This window comes from Ovis aries, chromosome 2 (genome assembly GCF_016772045.2).
Source record: "Ovis aries strain OAR_USU_Benz2616 breed Rambouillet chromosome 2, ARS-UI_Ramb_v3.0, whole genome shotgun sequence".
NCBI classification, from domain to species: domain Eukaryota; kingdom Metazoa; phylum Chordata; class Mammalia; order Artiodactyla; family Bovidae; genus Ovis; species Ovis aries.
This window is the reverse complement of record NC_056055.1, coordinates 242,910,307-242,935,616: the sequence shown is the minus strand read 5'-3', so window position 1 is coordinate 242,935,616 and position 25,310 is coordinate 242,910,307. Positions and strand designations below refer to the sequence as shown.

Below are 25,310 nucleotides of genomic sequence, written 5' to 3'. Positions count from 1 at the left end.
TCCTGTGATTATAAAATTTTTTAAAATTAGTTTCTTTATTTTAATTGGAGGCTAATTACTTTACAATATTGTTGTGGTTTTTGCCATACGTTGACATGAATCAGCCATGGGTGTACATGTGTCCCCCATCCTGAACCCCCCTCCCACCTCCCTCCCCATCCCATCCTTCAGGGTCGTCCCAGTCCACCGGCCCTGAGTGCCCTGTCTCATACATCGAACCTGGACTGGCGGTCTATTTCACATATGGTAATATCCATGTTTCCAGGCTCTTCTCTCAAATCATCCCACCCTTGCCTTCTCCCACAGAGTCCAAAAGTCTGTTCTTTACATCTGTGTCTCTTTTGCTGTCTCGCACATAGCGTCATCGCTCCCATCTTTCTAAACAAACACATGAAAAGATGCTCAACATCACTCAGTATCAGAGAAACGCAAATCAAAGCGTTCTTCTTTAAAAAAACAAAACAAAACAAAAACCGGTATTGCAAAAAGCCCAGGTCGGCCCCAGGACCGCCAGGGTCTCCTGCAATTGTCATCTATGCCCACGAGGGGGCAGCCGACTCTACGAGGCTTCAGGCGCGCCTCTCTTCCTCTCCTTCATCTCGCTGGCCTGGGAAAAGAGCCCGCCTCCTGGCCCATAAGGCCCTGGGTCGGAAATCTTGCCCTCTCTTCCTGTTTCCCGTCATGGCGGTGAGTAGCTGATTCCCGGGTTGGCTGTCCTTCATCCACCTCCATCCACGGCCGGCCGAGCCGCTGGGGGTTACCTCGCCCGCCGTCCGAGGAGAACGGAGCCCACAGTGCCGGCCGTGCCGAAACCGGCAGAACCGTGCGCTCTGAGGGCGCGGAGCTGGACCTTGTCGCCTGTCTCCCCCCACCCCCCAGGAGTAGGCTCCGGGCAGCCGCCGGAGGCCCAGACCACGGCCCGCAGGCTGCAGCGAGTGGCCAGCGGACCGATCGGAGGGGGGGGTCTGGGATGCGGGGTCCGGGACCTGTGGCTGCTGGCCTCGACCCGGTGCTGGGGGAAGCCTCCGCCGGGTTCTCCCCTCGGGGTCGACCCCAGACTTTGGTCGCAACCTCTATCTAGACGGGTCCGAGTGGGCTGGGAGGCACTGCACAGCCACGTGCTGGCTGTTTTTTTTTTCTCCCTCCGCTCATCGGAAAAGGGGGGTGCCTTCCGTCACCCTACACTTTGAGCCCCGAGGGGCTCACTCAAGCGTCTGTAAGTTTACCACCCGGTACCTATCCTGTTTCTCGCGTTCCGAATGTGGGGGAAGGAGAGACAAGACCCCCCCCCCCCCACACACACACACACACACACTCGTAGAGGCCTTCCTCGGTGGCTCCCAGATGAAAGGGTGACGATCGCTGTTAACCCTGTTGGGACTGCTTTGGGGATGAGCGGAAAGGCGCTCTGTGTTTAGGCTGGCCGCCTGGGCGGGGTTGAGGCGTGTTGACAGTCGCCGCTTCTCTTTGCAGCAGGATCAAGGTGAGAAGGAGAACCCCATGCGGGAACTGCGCATCCGCAAGCTCTGCCTCAACATCTGCGTCGGGGAGAGCGGAGACAGGCTGACCCGGGCAGCCAAGGTGCTGGAGCAACTCACGGGCCAGACGCCGGTGTTCTCCAAAGGTGAGGGAGTGGTGGCCGGCAGCGGGAGGGCTGGCGGCTGGGGGATGCCCTTGAAAAGCGTCAGGCCCGTTTTGTGCCCAGTTGGAAGGTGACAGGTGGCATCTCTTAAAAGCTTTGCTTTCCTGAGCTTTGTGTGAATAGAGATTGAGCTCAGACTAGCCCAGGTAGAGATTTTTTTCCAAGTAAGGAGGATATGCAGTGAGGTGGAAATGTTTGGAATGCAGAAAATGGCATTTGATTCAATTAGCAGTGAGGATATAATCTAGGCGAGGGTAAGAACAAGGCTGCGTACCTAGACTAACCTGCTTCATGCTTCAGATTCCGGCTCCATCGCTTGCAAGTCTGATTTCTTCCTCTGGGCCTCAGCTTCCTTACCTGCATACAGGGGATGATAATAGTTTATATATAAGACTGAAGGATGGACAGGGTTATCTGAAATGCCTGCTGCCCAGCAAGCACAATGCAGGCATTGCAGTTTCTGTTTTTAGAGATTTGTCTTAGGATAATGGAATATGGGGGTTTGCAGCCTGCTTCTTTATTACCAACTGGTCTGTACAAGGTAGCCTCTCTCAGCTTCTTCTGTAAAATAGGGATAAGGGTACAGTAGAGTTTTAGCAAACACTGGTTGCTATAGAATGCTAAGTTTTTTTGGAAAGCGGGGAGTGCAGTGGAACAGTAACAACAGCTGACTCCTGTTATCCCCACCTGCAGCTAGATACACTGTCAGATCCTTCGGCATCAGGAGGAATGAAAAGATCGCCGTCCACTGCACCGTCCGTGGGGCCAAGGCAGAAGAAATCCTGGAGAAAGGTCTAAAGGTGAGGCCCGTCTCTAAGTGGGGTAATGTAGAGAGTACCAGCCTAGCACATAGTCAATCTTCCGAAGTGGGGGGAACTTCTAAAGGGTTTTTTTTCCCCTGTATTGGGGAAATGAGATGTTGTTCCTGTCCAAGTCACATTGCACTACGTTTGGGGGTCCTGAGTGTCGCAGGATGAGCTGGATATCGGGATGTTGAGTTGACAGGGAGTGATTTCTGCATTCTTCTCCCCAGGTGCGAGAGTACGAGTTAAGAAAAAATAACTTCTCAGATACTGGAAACTTTGGCTTTGGGATCCAAGAACACATCGATCTGGGGATCAAGTACGACCCGAGCATCGGAATCTACGGCCTGGACTTCTATGTGGTATGAGCACCGAGTCTTTCCCACTCCCGCTCTGTAAGAGTGGGCGCTGCTCCTCTCTTTTCGTCTGTGCTATCTTGGCGGTCACATGTTGGATTGGGGCTTTGAGTGTTGTCTGTCTCCGCTCCCTGGGGAAGATGCACCTCATTGGTGGCAGGCGAGGGGGTGTGGCCCTGACTATGAACTATAGCTGGACAAAGATTCCTCCTGTCGTGGTGCTTAGGGTCTAGGATCCAGTGAGCAGTGATGTGGCTCAAAGGTGGATGAAGGAAGCAGTTCCAGCCACTGAATTAACATTTTGAGAGATGGTATTGAGGTTGCGTTTGGTGTTGGGGTTGGCTGCTCTTTTCCCTGCTTCTGCCCTTAGACCTCGGAACTGGGTGGCTTCCATCTGGGGACATAAAAGCAGGTTTGATGATGGAACTGTTTGCTTGGGATGGGAATTTTAATGTAGACGTGACCATTAGTGTCACTGTAATGTTTTGGCCCCCCAAAATCACAGTAAATAGCAAAACCCTGAAGTCCTGACTAGTGTAAACCTGAAGGACGGCAGTATTCTGCCTATCAGATTTGAATGTCCAGACAGACTGTGAGTTTGGTGCTCACAGGCACCACAAACCTTTAACTAGAAGCACTTTTGAGCTGAAGCAGAGGAGAGAAATATAATTATTTCTTTGTGCTTCTTGAAATTTTAAGATTTGTACAGTGCGCATGCTGAAGTGAGATTTTTTTTTATCTGCTATTTTTTAAAATAATAGTCCTCTGGGATACGGGAGCAGTGGTGACTCCTTAGCCACCACTGGGAGTTAGGTGTGGGGAGAGGGGAGGGGCTGGGAGGTTAGCCTCCAGAGCAAACCTGTCTTGAGGCGGTGTGTCGTCCAGGATGCTGGTTCCATCAGACCCTGGGGTCATGGGTCTCTTGCACCAGAATTACGAGGTGACTCTGGAAGATAAATTGCTCCAGTGTGTGAGTCTTGTCCGTCTGCTCTTGACTCTGAGCTGGCTAGGTGACTGTTGGTTATTCCTGGGACAGGTGCTGGGTAGGCCAGGTTTCAGCATCGCAGACAAGAAGCGCAGGACAGGCTGCATTGGGGCCAAACACAGAATCAGCAAAGAGGAGGCCATGCGCTGGTTCCAGCAGAAGGTAAAGCTTGACCTGTCACAGGTGGAGTGGCGGAAGGTGGTGTTGGTGAATGAAGTTGGGATACGGGGGTGCAAAGCCTGGTGGGTAGCTCTTTTAAAGGTAGAACATTTGGGCAGCTTGGCAAATGGGCTTCCAGGGTTTGTGGTTTAAGACAACCCAGAACCAGGCTTCTCCCCAGCCCCGTGAATGCAGATAACTGGAAGGGGAGGAATATGACTTTTAATAGGAACCCCTTTTTCTCGGGGTCCAGTGCAGTTGAGCATAGTGGAGTGATTGTTAAAACTGGCCAGCTTCCTGTTTAGGGATATGGGATTCCAAGCCAAAATTCATGTATCTGCTTTGAATTCTCAAACGTTAGCCATTGCTGCAGTCATTACTGTTACCTCCTGTTCTGAAAAAATAAATCTCTTCTCTTTCAGTATGATGGGATCATCCTTCCTGGCAAATAAATTCCCGTTTCTATCCAAAAGGCCAATAAAACATTTTCAATGAAATATACAATTACTGTTGTGTGTTCTGTGCAAGGAGCCTGGCCATATTCAAGTCCCTGGACCTCCAGCCACTTAAAGCTTCGATGGGAATAGCTGGTAACCACCCTGTCTTCCCCTTGGACGCCAGTGCTTCCTGGCAGACCCCAGGCTGAGAGCTTCGCAGCACTGCCCGTGCTCACCGCACCTGTTGGCAGGCTGTGGTACCGTGGCCCAGTGGAAACTGATTGTACGGGGGGTGGCGTGGTTGGGGCTGGGTTTAAATTTAGAGCCTTGATTAAAGTGGGGTGCAGGGCTCCCCTCTGCTCAGTGATTCTGCCATCCACTGGAGGTTTTACCAGTACTGATGTCTGAAAGGATCGGAGTCTTTGATGTGGTGCTTTGGGGTGAAACACTGGACTCAGTTGTTCCTTTAAAATGAGAATCTAGGGTTGCTGAGAATGTAAGTAGAGAAGGGGGTGGTGGTCTTTGAGACCTGTTGGCTGGATCTGATTCCCTGCCCTGGATCTTACTAGCTCTCTTATGCCTTAGATCTGCGTTAGCGTCCCCATGTGCATTGTGGGGGCAGTGGTAGTTAACCTCCTTCAGGGTTAAGCGGTTTAATGTTTCTTAATCTTAACTTGCAGCGGGCACATAGTGCTCAAAAAGGATGAGTTCTGTGTTACTGTCTGTGCGAAATGTTACTGCTACCAGAGTGCCCCCTTTGGTATGACAGCGGGACCTTTGCCTGAACTTTTCCAGGTCACCGAGATAGTGACATTCAAAAGTCACCATTTCTCTATTGGACATAGCACTTGGCCAGTGGTTCTAGCACAAGTTAACTCAATATTGTCACTTGTAAGGTATTTTTCAACCTTATTAAAGGTTATTTGGTATACCTAACTTTTTATGAGAATATGGCTTACTTTGTTTTCCTGGTAGTCTTATCCATTGGATCCAGGTGCTTGAAGGGGTGGATCATGAAATATGTTAGCATAAGCTTTGTTTCACTTCAAACATCAGCAGGCATTCATTTCTCAACCTTTTACTGTGGGACCCCACTTTGTAAAGAGTCAACTTGTGAAGGAGCCCAGTTTCTGTGATTAAGCTTCACATTTATAGTGGGCGGACCTCTCTGTTTAACATCTCTATACTAACAACTACGACTGAAATAAACATCTTTGAGAACAAACTAACTCTTGGTGAATATATTGGCTGGCTAGTACTGGGTGCTGTGGAAGTCGGTATGTTTTCTAGTGATGGGAATGTGTACTAGTTTAAATAAAGCATTGCAGGAAAATGAAATGTAGAAAGTTTCTAATGGTATTGCCTTCCTCTGCACTTGGCTGTTAGCCACTTGCTGTGTAGCTGTGTTTTTAAGTTAATGTGGTACTTCCTATTTAGTTTACCGGAGTATGTGCCCACCCTTCATTTGGTCCTACTGACTTGTAAATGAGTTCACTTCCCATTTAAAAACTACCTAGGCTTCTGGCCCAGGGGGAACAAAGGCCCTCAGGAGTTTGAGGAATAGCTGGGTTTTGCTTCTAGCTCTGGCAGTGATGTTTTAGGTGAGCGACTGTAAACACCTTGGGAGCTGGCGCAGGTGAGCACACGCTCCTAGCCAGCTGGGAGCAGCAGTGCAGGAAAGCCTGCCACCCCTGGCCCCTCTCTAGCTGGAGGCTCGTGTGCATGCTCAATTGTGTCTGAGGTCGGAGCCGGTCCGGCTCCTCTCCATCCATGGAATTCCCCAGGCAAGAAGACTGGAACGGGTTGCCATTTGCTAATCCAGGGGACCTTCCCAACCCAGGGGTTGAACCTGGGTCTCCTGCATTGGCAGGCGGATTCTTGACCATTGAGCCACCTGGAAAGCCTTGTTAGAAACTCGGCTTGCAAACACGTCACACAGGGTCTGAAGTGCTGGTGTTTGCTGGAATCGCCTGGGGAGTGGTCAGAACTACTTAACTAGACCCCACCTGAGACCTGAATTCCTTTTAACAAGACCTGCAGGTGATGTGTATGGACCTGAAGAGTAGAGGTGCTCCCCACATCCTAACGTCAAAGGGAGGGAGGGAAGGCATAACGTCCAGGGAGGCTTCTTTAATAAAATGTAGTCTTGCAAGGTTCCTGCTGCGCTTGTTTTTCTCAGTTCCTCAGCTGCTACCCGTGAATGCTTACCTCGGTGTTAGGTGACTGCCCCATGCCACATGTAGTTGTGTGCAGAGTAAGGTGGTATCCCTGGTGGGCATCTGGCTGTGTCCCAGTTCCAGGCCCAGGGACATGAGATGCTGCTAAGCTGAAGGTTGTCCTGCAACCAGTCTTCAAGACAGCTCTCAAACAGGGCCGATGTTGCCCATCCCCATCCAGGGGTATTTGGAGGTAGGCTTTTGATTATCACATTAACTAGAGCTGCTGTCAGCACTAGTACCTGGAGGTGAAGGGTATCAAACATTCCACCATCTGAAAAGTTAGTGTTAACAAGAGTAGTATACGGCCTCTTGTGACCCCATGGACTGTATGTAGCCTGCCAGCCTTCTCCAGGCAAGGATACTGGAGTGGCTTGCCATCCCCTTCTCCAGGGTGGATCAAACCCAGGGTCTCCTGCATTGCAGGCAGATTCTTTACCAACTGAGCTACCAGGGAAGCCGCACTCTGAGATGATCACAAAAATGTGTGCAGCATTGTGGGGGTAGGCACAGGGTGGTTACTGATGACCTCGCTGCGTGGTGGCGTCTGCAGTGCAAACACTAGGAGGTCCTAGTCTGGTTGAGAAACTTTAACCACAACCAGAGAGAGTGAGGGTGGGCAGACCTGTGTGGAGCCTGCCATTGGAGGCTCCAGCTGGATTATGGCAAAACAAAACTGTGACACAAACTGAAATTGTAGGTAAAATTTTGATTTGTGCTTTTTCTCCCTGTTCGCATGATGTGTTCTCATGTCCCAGTGGCTGCATAACACGCCATTCCTTCAGATGTGTAGGCTCTACTGCCCTAATCTACGCGGCCAGCACCAAATGCCGGGAATGTCAGTTCCTCCCACAGAACTGTCCCAGGAGAAGCACTTGGGTCCAGGTTTCTTGGCCCTGTGTCCAGTGAGCGTAAGGTTCTTGTATCCTCAAGCTGTTGCATAGTGGTGTGTAATTTACGGGCTTCCCAGGGGGCGCTAGTGGTAAAGAACCCACCTGCCAATGGAGGAGACATCAGAGATGGGGGTTCAATCCCTGGGTTGGGAAGATTCCCTGGAGAAGGAAGTGGTAACCCCCTCCAGTATTCTTGCCTAGAAAATTCCATGGACAGAGGACCCTGGCGGGCTACAGTCCACAGGGTCACATAGAGTCAGGCACGACCGAAACGACTACACATAATTTATGCTTCTGCCAGCATTGTGACCAGAGGCAAGTAACTGCAAACTGTCCTTTCTGGTCCTTGATAGCAGAGCCTGTTTGATTTTGTGCTTTTGCCTTTTCCTGCTGCTTGACCACCACATGTGCAGCTTAACCACACATGGAGTTTATCAGTCCCAACCTGTTAAACTCTGCGTATACACTAAGACTCTCTAACCAACTGTTGGGTAAAGACTGCAGTGACTAGGCTGTCAGAGGGGTCTGAGTCTTAGAGGGTTAAGGCCCATGCTGTCTAGGTGAGTGGTAAGGTCAGGGCCCAGAAACACCCACAGTTTCAGCTGCCTGCCACTGGGGACCTGGCTGGTGCCTGGGGGTACAGAACAACTTTAAGTGCAGCTTGTTATGGAAACCGCAGTTGCTGTTGTCAGCGGGGAATCCAGCCTAAGGCACCTGGGGGCACCAGGAGGACTGAACTTGACTCTGTTCAAGGTGCAGGTGCAAGAAAGCTTAGGAAACAAATGCAGATGGATTGTGTTTTTACAAATTGGAACAAAATGTGTGGTTGTACCAACTAAGGACCTTATGTAACATGATTTTAGGATTCTGTTTCATAATTATATATCACTATTGATGTGATTTGTTAGGTGATAAATATTTCAATAGTTAGAAAAACCTGGAAGTAGCTTAAAAGGCAGAGATACCAGACAACTTAAGCAGAAGTGACATTTTAGGCTCCCCCCAGTTACCCTGCTCGGAGAAGGCAACGGCACCCTCCTCTAGTACTCTTGCCTGGAAAATCCCATGGACAGAGGAGCCTGGTGGGCTGCAGTCCATGGGGTCGCTAGGAGTCAGACACGACTGAGCGACTTCACTATCACTTTTCACTTTCATGCATCGGAGAAGGAAATGGCAGCCCACTCCAGTGTTCTTGCCTGGAGAATCCCAGGGACGGGAGAGCCTGGTGGGCTGCCGTCTCTGGGGTCACACAGAGTCGGACACGACTGAAGCGACTTAGCAGCAGCACCAGTTACCCTGCTGAACACATTGCTTTGATAACATGACCCTTTAATACTACGACGACTGCCTCTGGAAGTATTTTCCCTGTAATAGTATTTCTGTAAAATAGTATTTCTATTTTTTGCCTTAAAAGATTGGTCCTGTTTCCTGTGTTGCTTTTAGCGTGTGCAACCTTTTATGAATGTGTGTGTAAAAAACTGTGATTCTATGAGAAAATGCGGTTTACATCATCTCTATTTTCAGAATTCCAAATTTCTCACTGTACTCCAGAATGACTGGAAACAGTCACTTAATTAAAAACCACCTATTGAGGGACTTGCTGGTGGTCACTGCAGGGAGCATGGGTTCTATTCCTGGTCAGAGAACTGAGTTCCCACATGTTGTGTGGCACAGCACCCCACAAAAAGCATCTATGGGGGCGGGGAGACTGCTTCTGCTTAATCATTGCATGGTACCTCAGAGTGCATTGGAGCACAGAATTTGGAATTTAAGCCTGTCAAATCCCTTGCAGGTCCCTGGCAGATAGTATAGGCTTGTTTTCCATGGAGAGTCCCACTAGCTGCTACTTCAACCCTTTTCCAACTCTCATTTTAGGAAATAGCTGTGTGATAGTTGTTATTCTCAGAGTAGTGGTCCAGGCACATACCAGGGAAGGGGCGTGCTTTCCCAGATACTGGTTGGGATTCTCTCCTGACACATTAACTCATTTAGTTTTCATAACTCTATGAGGTGTTACAGTGAGGACATAGAGAAGGGTGTTAATTACCCAAAGTCACAAGTAGTAGTGGTAGAACCAGTCTTCAGACAAAGGCAGTCAGACTCCAGAACCTTGAGACCAGCTGTCTTTTTTGTACAGTTTTATAGCTCTGGTAATAAGGTTAAGCCTTTTTGTAGCTTCTGTTGTAATAAGGGTAAACCACACATCTGCCCCTTGACATATGCTTGTATCGAGTTTTTCTTTAAATTAGGTTGACCAACCCACAAAATGCTGGCCTACATTTTCCAAGTCCCCAAGAGGGCTGAGAGTCATAGAAACGGAGTTGGTCTCTACTTTTCAAAGACTGGGTCTACAGGGACAGACGCCCAACTCACAGGTTAGCCGTAATTAAGGGAAGAAAGGTCTTCAGCTTGCCGGATGTATGCATTTTGTAGCTGGTGTTTTGTAACCTTAGACTCGAGGCTGTGTCTCCCCACGGGCTCCCAGTGTCTGGCCATCAAGACTGGCTCGTTGCTCAGATGGGCACAGCCAGCCAGCGACACTGCCCCCGACTGCCAGGGTGAGCCCTTAGGCAAGTCAGCCAACCTCTCTTGGGCCTAAGGTTTTGTGAAAAGTAGGTCAACACCTACCTTCCCGGGTTATTTTCAAGAATTAAAGGTAGTATATGCAAATCGCACAGTGTAGGAGCTGTTAGGATGTATTACATGTTTATGGAACGTATATCTGTGGCCTGTGGTAGACTTCAATGGGAGAGCTTTTGTTCTGTGACGTAAGGGCTTCTTCCTGGGAAAGGAAAGAAGGTGAGGATGGTGGTTATTCACTGTAAAGGTGCTGAGCAAGCTCAGACTTGGGGTTATTTTCAGAGAAGCGGGCCTTGAGAATGACGACGACTCGCAGAGGAGCTGCGCGCAGCTTCCTGTTGTCTCAGTTCAGCATCTCCTCTCTCATCATTCGTTCAGCAAATACTCGACTGCTTACCCACCAGGAGCAGGACACTGAACCAGACAGGTAACAGTCCTTTCTGTGCAGTGGAGCAAAAGTACACGTTTCTCCTTGCTGCACTTCTTAGGGAAAAAATCCAGTATCCTTTCTTAATGTTACAAATAACAGAACAGGGTACCTCCCTAGTACTGCAGTGTGGTGGTATTAACTGTGCTTTTCCAGATCGTCCCTTAGCACCACCAGAAACAGGGAGGGCTGGGAACTGCTCCTCCTAGGGGCATTCCAACCCTCTTCCTCCCCCTCCCCCAGTACCTCAAAGCACCGCTTGAGATGGGTTCTGGAGGTAGCTTTGCGTTCACAGAGCTCAGTTAAGTGTGGTCTAGGGCCATGAAAAATGCAGATTCCTGAACTCCACTCAGAAATTTGAATTTGCTGGGGCTCAGAAATTCACGCTCTTAAAACACTGAAAGTTGAGATTCATTGTTCTCTTTCAGAGTTTTTTTGACCATAAAAGTATTTTAATATTACCACTCATTACTTACATATATACTCATCTGTGGAAAATATTTCGTGAAACAATAACCTTTACTACAGGTAATGCATTCTCAATTTATGGTCTGTTCTGTTAATTTGTTGTTTTTTCCCCCTGATGCTAGTTCTAGCCCAGTAAATCCACAGTTTGAAAAGCCCTGCTTTCCAGGGTAGTCAGCCGTGTTTCAATCACACAGTCAGATTCAGAGCTAGAGGAGCCCTCAGAGGTTATCTGGGCCTTAATCCTTGTCCAGTCCTGGACTGGTTACCGGAGAGTCACAGGAGACTTTTGTTTAGAATATGAATCCCAGCCCCAACCCTAAAGAGCTTAGAGTAGGATGTAGGCTTTTTGTTTGTTGGTTTTGCTTGAATATAACAAGCTTCCCAGGTGATTCGTGTGTGCAGTCAGGTTTGAGAGTTCTCGTATGTGACCCTTGCCTTGTGAAGGCTCTCCAGAATGAGAGGATTTGAATTTGCCTGTGTGTATATAGAGGATAGAGTTTCTCAATTTGTAAACCACCTTTAAATAATTTCTGAAGTACTGTTGGTTACCAGATATTTTCTTTAAAACTCATTAAAAGAGCCTGTCACTGGATTTACAGGTTTCACATGTTTATTACTTGATATATTTTTAGTCCTTTTTTTTTTGTTTTGACTGCTCTGTGAGGCTTGTGGGAGTTTCGCTCCCTGACCAGGGGTTAGACCGAGGACCGTGGCGGTGAAAGTGCCAAGTCCTAGCTGCTGGACCGCCAGAGAGCTCCTCTACTCTTGTAATAATACGCTAAATAGACATGGAACTATCTTTAAGAAATGTGTCCTGCTGAGGTCACCTATTCTGTACATTTTTTGAGTGCCCACCCTGCGCCCGACACTGTTTAAAGTTCTTAGGATACATCAGCAAACAAAAACAAAGATTTCTGCCTTTGTAGAGCTTTTAACTGTTTGGAAGGAGACAGATAATGATGCTCAAGTAAATTATACATTTTATATGCGCTAAGACGACATGCATGGCGGAGAAAAGAAAAAGCAGGGTAGGGTGAGGGGGATGGGGAAGGTGGTCAGGGTGGGGCCTCAGTGAGATCCGAGAGGGCTCGAAGGAGGTAAGAATTGGCCGAATGGGTCTGTGAGGTCGAGCTTTCCGGAGAGGGGACAGCTTGAGCAAAGGCCTGCCCTCAGAAGGACATGCAGCCCACGGGCCAGTTGAGCCAGGGAGAGTGAGGGGGAGAGAAGGAGGGGCTGAGGTCAGAGAGGCCGGGGCGGGGGAAGCTGCCGGCCTGGTAGACCGCTGGCCTTCTCTGCGAGTGAAATGAATCACTCTGCAGAGTCAGAGCAGAGGCGTCACATGAGCTGACTTCCATTCTATAGCTGGCTCTGCTCTGTTGAGCCTGGAATACGAGGGCGTGCGTCGAAGCAGGAAAGCCTGTCAGAAAGGATTGCGGTAATCCTAGCAATCATGTTGAGGGAGGCAGCAGTGCTGAGGGTGGGGAGAAATGGTCAGATAATAGGTTTTGAAGGTAAACCCGCATGACTTCTTTGAATGACTGGAGAAGGGATATGAGAGAAAAAGAAACCAAAAATGATTAAAATTTCTGACCCAAGCAACAGAAAGTACGGAGTTGCCGTGAATTTCAACAGGGAAGGCTGTGTTTGGAGCCATTTCGACTGGAAACTAAGAATTCCATTTTGAACACATTTAAGATGTCCAAGGGGAGACGTGGAAGACGCAGCCAGAGTCTGGAGTCTTGGCTGCCAATGTGTGTTTGGGGGTCTTCAGCATCAAGATATCCATGTTTAGCATCTTGAGACTGGATGAAATCACAAGAGAGTGAGCGATGGAAGGGCAGTCCAGGACTGAACCTTGGACGACTGCAGTAGGAAGAGGTCTGGGAAAAGACGAGAAATTGACAAAGAAGACTCAGAAGGAGGGACCCATAAAGTGGGAGGAAAAACAGATGAGCTTGGTGCCCTGGAAGCCCGGAGAGAGAGTGTGCAGGGAGGGCATGATGAACTCGAAAGCAGTGCTGGTGGGGGTCGGGTCAGGTGAGCCCCGAGACCGCTGGATTTCTCAGTGCGGAGGCCACTAGTGACCTTGACCGGAGCAGTGCTGGAAGGAGGCAGAGGCGACAGCCTGAGCCGTGGCCGGAGACAGCTGGTACAGACAGCGCTTGCGGACGGTCTTGCTGTCAGGCGAGCAAAGATGGGTGAAATAACTTTTTTTCTGGTGATTGGAAAAGTCCAGTGGGGGGGGGGCCGGAATTGATGTGAGAGAGAGGAGGCGTGCTGTAGCAGTGCCTTTGAATGAGTGAGAGGGGTTGCTTCTAGCGCACAAGTGGAGGGATTCGGTATGGATAGAATCGTGGTTGGTAAGTCAGGAGGCTGAGCGTGCGGGAGTAGATGTTGGTAGGTGGTAGGATGTGGGATGGAACTCCGTGGATGCTCTCTTGTGGTTGAGCTTCTATTTCCTCAGTGAGGTAGGAGAGTAAGGGTCGGTGGGCGGGGCAGAGGTGTTAGGCATTAGAGAAGGAGGGAAAGAATCACCTGCGAGAGTCCCACACCAAACAGGGAAACACTCCTGAAGGGCAGGGCCCTCTCAACGAAGCACTGGTGAGTGAAGAAACACGTTGAGAGCTAACGGGTCACATTCAGGGTCACATAGCTGGTGAAAGGCAGAGCCACGCCCAACCCAGATGGCCCGGTCACTTGGCCTGACACTTGGTAGATCTGCGAGGAACTATCTTTTTCACGGTAGACTCTCTGCTCTCCGTGGCAGCATCTCAGCCTGCCGGCCTGTCCTGCTACAGAGTGCTCTCTGTCGTGCCAGCAGCTTTCTCTCTTCTCTGCTCTTGGTCTCTGGACTCTGCCTTGGCTGTCTTCCAGCCTTGCCCTGTATCTTTGTCCTACAGATCAGAGATGATCAGACCTAAGAGTACCTGTGAGACTGTAAGAACCTCCTATAACACCAGTTTGCTAGGACCCCCACCCTCAAGAGTTCCAGTAGATCTGGGGTGATGTCTGAAAATTTGTGTTTCTAAGTTCCCAGATGATAACTGAGGCTACTGACTCAAGAATCATTCTTTGAGAACCACTGGACCGGCCTCTCTATGTCTCTGTAACTCATTCATTCAGCAAATTTATACTGTGGGCTTGCAGTGTGTACTGGGGTCTTGGGGATATAGCAGTGAAGACAGTCTCTGTCCCCGAGGAGCTCACAGTTTAGTTGGGGAGACGAGTGAGGAAATCATCAATATTCTTCCATGGCTTGCTTCCCTCAGCTTTATTGACTTATAATTGACAAATGAAATTTTATCCATTTCGAGGAGTGTCGGGGCTGAGTGGTGTCTCCGATGGTAAAGAATCTACCTGCAATGCAGGAGACCTGGGTTCCATACCTGGATTGTGAAGATCCCATGGAGTAGGGAATGGCTACCCATTCCAGTATTCTTACCTGGTATGAGTAGAGCAGCCTGGTGGGCCACAGCCCATGAGGCCACGGAGAGTCGGACAGGACTGAGTGGCTGAGCAGCAGAGCAGAGGAGTGTTGTCGCGCGGTCACCAAGTCGTGCCCGACTCTTTGGACTGTAGCCCAGCAGGCTCCTCTGTCATGGGATTTCCCAGGCAAGAAGACTGGAGTGGGCAGCCATTCCGTCCTCTAGGAGATCTTCCCAACCCAGGGATTGAACCTGCATCTTCTGCTTGGCAAGCAGGTTCTTTGCCACTGAGCCGCCAGGGAAGCCTACATATTTAGAGTATACAGTGTAATTATTTGATTAATGTATAATTGTGACATTGTCACTACAATCAAGTTAACTAGCACAGCTATCACCTCATAGAGTTGTCTTTTTTTGTGTATGTGAGAACACTTGCATATACTTCTTTAACTTTGTTCCAACTCTGCTTTTATCATTTGTTTCTTTTTTTTTTTTTTTTTTGGCCATATCGAGGTAGTTACCTAATGTTTAAGTGGACTCAGTTGTTAAATTTATTTATCTATTATTGTTGTTTAGTTACTAAGTCGTGTTTGACTCTTGTGACCCCATGGACTGTAGCCTACCAGGCTGCTCTGTCCATGGGATTTCCCAGTCAAGAATACTGGAGTGGGTTGCCATTTCCTTCTCCAGGGGATTTCCCCACCCAGTGGCTGAGCCACATTTCCTACATTTCCTACATCGCAGGTGGATTCTTTATTGCTGAGCCACCGGGGCTTCCCATACCTCTTTCTGTGTGTATGCTTGCATGCTATGTCGCTTCAGTCATGTCCAACTCTTTGCAACCCCATGAACTGTAGGGAAGAAAACTAGAATGGGTTGCCATGCCCTTCTCCAGGGGATCTTCCTGACCCAGGGACTGAACCCATGTCTCTTACGCCTCTTGGACTGGCAGGCAGGTTCTTTATCACTAGCACCACCTGGGAAGCCCATGTCTCTGTATCCTATTATAAAAGGAACATTAGTATCACTAGCTGCTTAGATTCTGTTGCCTACTAAAGGCCCTGGGCCTGAGGCTTGCACTATTCAAGAGTAAATAGCAGTAGTTCAAAGGAGCGGAAGAGAGCTATTAGGCTTCCACGGTGGCGCTGGCGGTAAAGAAGCTGCCTGCCAGTACAGGAGACGGAAGAGACACAGGCTGGAGCCCTGGGTCGGAAAGGTCCCCTGGAGGAGGGCACGATGACCCACTCCAGTGTTCTTACCTAGAGAGTCCCGTGGACAGAGGAGCCTGGCGGGCTACAGTCCACAGAGCACCAGGCATGACTGAAGCGACTTAGCACGCAGGCAGGGGGAACTATAATAACTACCTGCTCCGGAGCACCTACCCTGCGCAGGTAATGTGTTAGTAACTCTCTCAACCCTTGCAACGACCCCGTTTGCACTCTCATCTGTATAGTACAGGTGAAGAAGCACAGAGAAGTCAGTTGGCTGTTAGGTAGCACAGCAGGGATTGAACCCAGGCAGGCTGGCTCCAGAGTCCATGCTCATCGCCACCACCTGATAACTGTCTCTGCTTTGAAACTTCCTCCTTGTAGTCAGAGACTGAAAAAGCACTGGAAAGGAAATAACCTTCTCACTTTGTGATTTAATATAGTATTTACTATCATGTCCATATACCCATCCCACACTTGAGGATACAGCAGGTTAGAAGACTGATGTATGGTGCGCCAGAGGTTTGCTTGGGCCATTCTGTGATTACTTGTGTTGGGTCAGGTGTGTGTGTGGGGGGGCGATGCAAATGAGGAGGAGGGAGGGGTGTTGGTAATGACAAAAAAACTCACTTGATTTACATGTCATTGTGAACCAGGCGAAGAAAAGGCCTGAGGAAAATCATTTTGGACGAGGCAGCAGTGATCTCTGAGATATGTTTGCTGCAAGGAGGATGTTGAGTTATTTGCATCTGGAGCGAAGAGCAGTGTCTGGGGCGTGACAGGAAGGCCTGGGAATCTGCTGGCCGTGATGGGGAGGACACTGGCTCCGGAGCCACAGAGACCAAGAATGGAACCCCACCCCTGGCTTTGCTAACCCTCTGCCCTTGGTGAATTTATTAATTTCTCTGAATTTAGTTTCCTTGATAAATAAGGATAGGTAAGTCCTGTCTGACTTGGTTATTATCAAAAGTGAAAATAATGTAAGTGAAGTTATTATGACCCAAGTGTTCAAGTTACTGTCCTTTGTGTTTAGAAAGCTCTTCCTAGCAGCCATCAAAATTCCCGGGGCACCAAAACTAGCCAGAGACAGAAGCCCCAGGGGTGGTCAGCCAAACTCTGGACGTGAGATGACGTGACCTGAGTTGAGGCGGTTGGAAAGGGGATGGCAAGTAGGGATAGCTGAGTGGTGTCTGGCGTTTATGAATTTTAGTCAGGATTGCAGCTGTTTGCAAGCAAATGTGAAAATCTGTAGCAGATTTTAATTTGTAGTTTTGCTGGGACACCCTTGGAGGTATCTGTTAGGAAAATCACTTGCCAGTGGGGGTGATGGAGGTGAAGAGAAAATGATGTGCTCTCAGGAAAATTGATTTCAGTGACACAGGCCCAAGGGGGAGAAGAGTGGAGGTCAGATTCGGCGGTCTTGCACCCACCCTGTGAGGTGCCCTCCATATGGGCAGAATGCTGTGTACTCTGCGGCAGAGAGGAAAAGCCATCTGTTTTCATCATTTTCATTCATGGTGTAAGTTACTCATCCAAAGAGACGGAAAAGGTCAGTTAAAAGCTGATATACTTAATAGCTCCATAAAGCACTATTGTCCTGGGTTTAGGTGACCAGTAGGTATCTAAGGGGCTTTAGGTTTTTTCCCCCCAGTTATACCTTATATCATATTTTGGAGGCAATTATATGGAAGTCTGGATTTGGGGAAGTCTTAAAAATCTCATCTTTCTAGAATATCAGGTGTTCTCTGGAGTACTGATAGGCTTTGGCCTATAATTTTCAAGGCTATTCTTTTCTCATGTTTTCAAGGATGGCAGCAACAGATGAGGTCAGTGAGAACCAATCACTAACTGATTGGTTCTGAGAAGTGATTCAGGTCACGGAGCTTAGTTTGAGATATGTTAATCCAGTATCCAGGTTCAGTCTTTCAAAATATATGCCACTGACTGCAGCATCTGTGGAAAGTGATAGTGAAAGTCGCTCAGCCGTGTCCGACTCTTTGTGAACCCATGGAATGTACAGTCCTTGGAATTCTCCAGGCCAGAATAGTGGAGTGGGTAGCCTTTCCCTTCTCCAGCATATGTGGAAGGCTGGGGTCAGTTTGAAAGTTTTGACAAAATAAGGTCCAAGGAGGGCCTCCAGGAATAAAACATAAAAGATGTCTAGACTGTCTGAGATCTTTTGTGCAAATACAGCTCCTTCATCTAACCTGCTGCTGCTGCTATGTCGCTTCAGTCCATAGACGGCAGCCCACCAGGCTCCCCCGTCCCTGGGATTCTCCTGGCAAGAACACTGGAGTGAGTTGCCATTGCCTTCTCCAATACATGAAAGTGAAAAGTGTAAGTGAAGCTGCTCGTTCGTGTCCGACTCTTAGCGACCCCATGGACTGCAGCCTACCAGGCTCCTCCATCCATGGGATTTTCCAGGCAAGAGTACTAGGGTGGGATGCCATCGCCTTCTCCATCATCTAATTTAGAAGCGTATAATTGTCAAGGCCAGTGGCTTCAGCCTAGATTAACTCCCCTGGAGCCATAACAGCTGTTAGAGATGAAATAAAAAGGCTTTAAATTCAGACCTGCCTTGTACTCTTGAACTTGAGCGTGTGCATTAACCTCTGCAAGCTTCAGTTTTTTTATTTGCAAAGTATCAATAATGCTATTACACAGGATTAGTGTTGGAATGGTCCCTAGAAATTACATGCCCCAGGGTTCACATATTTAAATCCCTGTAGGGGCTACGAGTAAAGAGATGGGTGAAGCAGGTACGGTGGCGGACACTTTCTCAGAGGAAGTGGGGATGGGGAATCTCAATTGTGCCAATTCATCAACCTTTTTTTAAAAAATCTTTTTTATTTTGGGTTGATATTAGACTTCCAAAAAAAATAGATGTCACAGATGCACAAATGAATACAAGTAACATGGAGAAGGTGGGTAGATTCTATCAACATTAGTATCCTGATTGTTATATTGTACTATCATTTTGTAAGATATTACCATTGGGAGGAACTGGATGATGTGTACAAGAGATCTACATTATTTTTTACAACTGCATGTGAATCTACAATCATCTCAATAAAGTTTTCAGTTAAATAGTGGAGAGTGCCTATAGATCCTTCATCTAGGTTCTCCTGATGCTAACATCTTATGGAACCAGAGCACAATGATATCAAAACTTAAAAGTTAATACTGATCGAAGAAGACTGCAGACGTTATTTGGGTTGCACCAGTTTTTCTATTCCAGTGTCCAGTCCAGACGCCATGTGGCATTTAGTTGTTATCTATCCTTAGCCTCCTTTAGTCTGTGGGAGTTGTTAATCTTTCCTTGTCTTTCTCGACATTGATATTTTTGAAGAGTACTGATCGGTTCCTATGTAGAATCATTGATATTTTTGAAGAGTACTGATCGGTTCCTATGTAGACTGTGTCCCTCACCTTGGGACTGTCTGCTGTTTTCTCATGATTAGACTGAGGTTAATACATTTGGGGAGGAATAGAGTTGGCACATTCAGAGGTGACGTGTCCTCAAAGAGGTAGAGGATGAAAATGTCTGACGTAAGTGACTTTGGACAGTGGTGTCCGATTGTAAACTGTAAGACTGAAGACGCAAAGGACTGTATGCCAGCGCTGTACTAGTTGGTAAATTTGTTCATCACACTGGGAGAGGGGAAGAGAGAGGAAGAAGAGGAGTGTGAATTAGCAACTCTGAAACTACTTGATATTTATTCTAGGACTGGACAATAAGTAATATATTGTAGATAATGAGAACCAGGTTTCTCAGTATTGAAAAAGAAGTGACCAGAAGAATTACCAGTAAGCAAAAGGGAAATCAATGCCAGAACGAGCGCTGTGGTGCTGGGTTGAAGTTTGAAATATTGGTTGAAGCTTGAAACAAAGATAAATATGTGTGGATACATGACTTAGTTTAAACACGTGTATTTTCTAGCTCTTTCTCCTGAGAAGGCCTAGAAAAAGGAACACCCCAGTAATACCACCTAAACCAAGCAATTAAGATTAACGTCACCAGGGAACTTCCCCGGTGGTCCAGTTGCTAAGAGTCCACCTTGCAATGCAGAGGACGTGGGTTCGACCCCTGGTCAGGGAACTAAGATTCCACATGCTGTGGAGCAGCTAAGCCCGTGTGCCACAGTGAAAGATCTTGTGTTGTGCAACTAAGACCCGATGCAGCCACATAAATAAATATTAAAAAAAAAAAAAAAAAGATGAACCTCATCAGTGTTAGCTGTGAGGAGAGCAAGTTGTAGGGTCGTGGAACAGTTGTGGAGGCCCTTGCAATGCGAGGGCAGGGACTAGGTTGGCAGTGGTCAAGACATCCATGGTGAGCAGGGTGGGATTCTGGAGGTTTGAAGACTGGATGGGCAGCATCTGTTGATGGATTGGATCCAATACAGGACCTGAGCGAGAACAGCATCAGGAATTCCATCTAGGTTTTTGGCTTGAAGAGCTGGGTCAGTAGCTGTGCCTGTTCCCACTGGGAAAAGACTGCAGATGCAGCAGGTTCAAGGAGAAAAATCAAGAGTTTGGTTTTGACACATTTTCATTTTCGATGTCTTTTAGTCATCCAAATGGAGAAGTCACATAAGCAGTTGGATCAGTGGGGGAAATTGATATAAACTTGGGAGTTAACCAGGGGATAGAATGTATCAGTTTATTCACTGTGTGTAGCAAAGTGCTTCTCACACTTCAGTGGGTTTACAAATTAAATAATGTATTCCTGGGCCTTCCAGGGATGCTGGTTCAGTAGCTGCTTAGTGGAGTCAGGAATTTGCATTTCTAACAATTCAGCCAGTGATGCTGAGGCCACTGGTCTTCCAAGCACACTCTGAGCACAACTTGGTGCTGGCCTTTTCCTCTCTGTATTCAGTTTTTCCTTCCTGTCTGTAAGAAGGCGAAAATATCATACTCTGGAGGACAAGTGTCAAGAAGTCATATGCCTCAAGTAATTATTTTTTATTTTTTTAGAAAAACAAGAAACGTGAGTCTCGTTCACTTTGTTGTTGTTTAGTTGCTGAGTCATGTCTGACTCTTTGTGACCCCGTGGACTTTAGCCCGCCAGCCTCCTCTGTCCCTGTGATTTCCCAGGCAAGAATACTGGAGTGAGTTGCCATTTCCTTCTCCAGGAGTCTTCCCCAACCTAGGGATTGAACCCACATCTCCTGTTTGGCAAGCGGATTCTTTACCGCTGAGCCACCAGGGAAGCCCCTGATTCACTTTATCTTGTCTAAAATCACAGCATGAGTGAATGGCAGAGTCAGAATATGAACTCAGATCTCCTGAATGCTTTGTGTTATACGCTACTGCCATATGCAGCGGAAAGGCAATGGCACCCCACTCCAGCACTCTTGCCTGGAAAATCCCATGGACGGAGGAGCCTGGTAGGCTGCAGTCCATGGGGTCCCTAAGAGTCGGACACGACTTCACTTTCACTTTCACTTTTCACTTTCATCCATTGGAGAAGGAAATGGCAACCCACTCCAGTGTTCTTGCCTGGAGAATCCCAGGGACGGGGGACCCTGGTGGGGTGCCATCTATGGGGTCACACAGAGTTGGACACGACTGAAGCGACTTAGCAGCAGCAGCCATATGCAGGCTGTGGAACCTTAGACCTGCCTTTCAGCCTCAGCTCTCCTTCTGTTTGCTGCCTGGCTTGAAAAAGATTCTATACATGGCAGTGTCATGCAAACTCCAATATAGTTTGTCTATCTTCGTGAGGCATTCCCATCATCATCATTTCACGTGTGGTCAGTTTGTCAATGTGCCTAAGCATTTCAGAACTGGGAACTGTAAGGAGACTCTCAGCTCTAATTGTGGACTGAGCCTCTTTGGGGAGAATGCGTGGCGTATAATGAATTCCTCTGTGCTCTAGAATATGTTTCGTTTGGTCTTTGTTCTACAAATTGCCCCCATGGTGATCAAAACCATAAAGGCTTTCCAAAACAGACGATCATGCCTATCAGGTGAGCACACACTGTGTAAGGAGAGAAGGGAGAACAAGCATTTCATTGACAGCACCTCTCTGGTTCCAGGCCCTTTACATACTTGAGATAATCCTCGTAGTTGCCTGATGAATACTGTAATACTCCCATTCCTGTGAATCACATAATATTCCCATTTTACAGGTGAGGAGAGAGGCTCAAGAGCAAACACCAGGAGGTCGTGGAGCTTGAATTCTAACCCTGTTCCTCTGACTCAAAGCAGCAGTTCCCAGTGTGCTCCGGTTGCCCCGTGAGTGAACCACAGACACTTGGATGTAGTTTTATGTATTTCTACCTAATAACTTCAAGTGTGAAGCCATAGTCAGGGTGAATCCTGTAGGAAGGTGTGAAACTTAAAGAGCCGTAGCGCACTCCTTGGGACTCCTGGGAGCTCAGACCCCTGAGGAGCTGCTGTCACTTTTCCTCCGTTGCTGTCTGTTTCCCCCAAGTCAGCTAAATTGCAAGTCATTCATTCATTTAATAAACATTGACTGAAACACCAGCTTGTGCTGGTCCCAGGAGGAAGACAGACAAAGTTCCTGTCTTCATGGTGCTGAAGTCTGTGATAAGGAAGAGGGCAGGGAGAGTGTAAAAGAATGGAGAAAAGCAATATGTACTACAGAGTATTACCATTTGATCTGGGCTTCCCTGGTGGCTCAGATGGTCAAGAATCTGCCTGCAGTTCAAGAGACCTCGCTTTGATCCCTGGTTTAGAAAGATTCCCTGGAGAAAGAAATGGCAACCCGCTCTAGTATTCTTGCCTAGAGAATTCCATGGACAGAGGAGTCTGGTGGGCTACAGTCCATGGGATTGCAGAGAGCTGGACATGACTGAGCAGCTAACACTTTTCAGGTTTGCACTATTGGATCCAGAATTTCCATTTCTGGGTATATACACAAAAGAACGGAAAGCAGGGCCACTAATATTTATACATCAGTGTTCACAGGAGCATTATTCACACTAGCCAGAGGTGGAGGCAGCTCAAGTGTCCATCAGTGGGTGAGCGGATAACCAAGATGGGGGTACATCCATGTGATGGAATATTACTCAGCCCTGAAAAGGAGGGAGGTTCTGACACATGCGACAGCGTGGAGGAAGCTCGAGGACATCATGCTTAGTGAAACAAGCCAGACACAGAAGGACAAGTACTGTGTGATTCCACTTATGTAAAGCACCTGGAATAGTCCATTCATAGAGACAGAAAGGACAGCAGTTACCAAGGGCTGGGGAGAGGGGAAAATGAGGAGTCATCGTTTAATGGGTATTGCATTTCGGTTTTAGATAGTTGGGAGTTCTGGAGATGGACAGAAGTACTGGTTGTATGACAAGTGTCCCAAACACCACTGAATCATACCCTTAAAAAATGGCTACAATGGTGAATTGTATATTAGGTACATTTTACCACAATAAAAAGTAATGCATTTTGGACTTTGTCTTGAAGAAAATGAAATGAAAAACTAGGAAAATAGATTCCTCTTATATTTAACCAAAATAAGGTAATACAGGTAGTCATATGATGGCCATCACGTTAAGTGCTGCAGAGGGTGCTCCTTAGAGTTGGGAGAGAAGAGAACCTGCTCTGGTTAGCGGGGTTAGTGAACAGGGCAGAGCTTCCCCAAGAGACCGGCACTGAAACCGAGCCCTGAAAGAGTCAGCTTGGTGAAAGTGGGGTGGGTATGTTTGGAGGACAGGATGTTGCAGACGGAAAGAACAGCAGGGGAAGGCCAGGAGCAGCAAAGGCCCTTGGTGCAGCTGAGGAAGCAGAAGGCTTGTGTGTGGAGCAGAGGGGCGGCAGAGTGGCAAGGGAAGGTTGGACTTGCAGGGGCTTGCAGAGGATTTCAGGCTCCTTCCAAGAGCAAATGGAAGCCACCAAAGGACTGAAGCAGGGGGTTTTTATTTTCAGTTTGCAAGGCCATTGTTTCAGATGAGATTAAATAGAAAGGGAAGGAAATTAAAGCTTATCGAGGGATTGTTCTGTGCCAGCCAGCTCCTTATCTACCATTCCACTCTCTCTAAATGTAACACTTGGCACAGAGGTGCGCAGTAATGATCCGAAGGCTGATGTTCCAGGTGAGGCTCATGGAGGGGAAGCCAGTTGACTCAGGACAGTACTGCCTGCAGGATTCTGGCCTCTGTGCTTTCCAGGCTCCTTCACTGGACCCCCTCTAGGAGCTGTGCGCCTCCCCACACGACCCAGGAACTGTGCCATCCCAGAGCCCATACCTGCTTCCAGGCCAACCACAAGTACAGAAAACCCACACTTCCTTGCTTAAATGGCCCCAGGTCTCTTCTCGAGCCTCTTTCCTGGGTCCCTTCTCCTGAGAACACTGGTGTGTTGCAGAGGCCAAGGGGCAGCCACTCAGGACTTGTGACTGGAGTGGCCCCGCAGGTGAACATGAGACTTCATGGCTCACGGCAGAGCCTAGACCGTTTAGTAGTTTCCTGTTGCTGCTGTAAAAAGTTGTCACAAACGTATCCTCTCACATTTCTGGAGGCCAGAATCCGGAAATGGGCCTCAATGAGCTATAATCCAGGTGTCCGCAGGGCTGTACTCCTTTCTGCAGGCTTTAGAGCAGAATCCCCTTACTTGCCTTTTCCAGCTTCCAGAGGCCACCCACGTTTCTTGGCTTGTGGCCGGCTCCATCCATCTTCAACACCAGCAGTCCTGTCGCTTCCGTCATCACATCTTCCGTGACTCTGATTCTCTCTCTTTCACTTGGAAGGATCCTTGTGATTACATTAGGCCCACCAGGATAATTTCCCTATCTGGAGTTCAGGTGATCAGCAACCTTAATTCCTTTTGCCATGTAAGATACCCTGTTCATAGGCTCCAGGGGTTAGGCTGTGGACATCTTGGGAAATTATTCTGCCCACCACTGGTGGGAAGAGAAGCAGTTTTTCTTGTGCCAGTGTATCCCCAAGAACACTTGAGAATTCAAAACGCAAACCTAGGCTTCCAGGTCATTATGAAGATGTATTTATCAAAATAGGAGAATAGAATAGAAACGGTATTTAAATGGTCTATTAGTTTAATTGATAGCTTTTAGATATTTGGCCTTCCCAGGTGGCTCAGTGGTAAAAAATCTGCAATGCGAGAGACGCAAAAGACATGGGTTGCAGAGATCCCCTGGAGAAGGAAATGGCTCCGGTATTCTTGCCTGGAAAAATCCATGGACAGCGGAGCCTAGCGGGCTACAGTCCATGGGGTCGCAGAATTGGACATGACCTAGTGACTAAACGAAACAGTGTGGGCCTCCATTTGCACTCCTGCTACTTGCCCTGCAAATATTGAGGGTAGACCTAACCCAAAGTCACGTAACAAGGAAACGTCCAAATTAGAACACAGATCCTCTCTTAAACCTTTGTATCATCCACACAGGCCACTTCTTCAAGGAGAAGTAAAGGAAAAGTCAACTGTCTCTCTTTTTTTTTTGCTCAGTTTTGATACTATGTCATGTATCTATCTGACTGGTGGTTGCAAAGCTGTCTATTTTTGAACCTCCTATCCACAGCCTGGCTTCCTCAAATCAGAAGCCTCTGAAGCTGTAAAACTTTCTCTAAGTAGCCTCCTATCTGCTCATACCTTGTTTATACCATACGTTGTCTTAGGTGGGTACCTCTTAATAAAGACCCTCCTCTCATCATTCAAGTTCACTCCTTTATGGATTCACCAAACAATTAATTAGCACCTCCACTGGGGAGACAGAGATAGTGTAGCCCC

The 25,310-nt window shown here is 47.9% G+C and overlaps 1 protein-coding gene across 1 annotated transcript; it reads left to right on the top strand.

Annotated features, from left to right (window-relative positions):
• The first annotated feature begins 661 nt into the window (after positions 1-661).
• On the top strand, positions 662-4,449 carry RPL11 (ribosomal protein L11). Its single transcript, XM_015093687.4, has 6 exons — positions 662-687; positions 1,474-1,624; positions 2,336-2,442; positions 2,676-2,807; positions 3,838-3,948; positions 4,368-4,449. Exons 1-6 carry the CDS (start codon positions 682-684, stop codon positions 4,395-4,397), a joined length of 537 nt encoding a protein of 178 aa, XP_014949173.1. The 5' UTR covers positions 662-681; the 3' UTR covers positions 4,398-4,449.
• Positions 4,450-25,310: the final 20,861 nt, after the last annotated feature.

Bases quoted from the DNA above. Each gene is read 5' to 3' on its own strand.
- RPL11 (XM_015093687.4), top strand. The intron at 1,625-2,335 runs GTGAGGGAGTGG...CCCCACCTGCAG, and splicing joins GACGCCGGTGTTCTCCAAAG to CTAGATACACTGTCAGATCC. The intron at 3,949-4,367 runs GTAAAGCTTGAC...CTTCTCTTTCAG, and splicing joins TGCGCTGGTTCCAGCAGAAG to TATGATGGGATCATCCTTCC.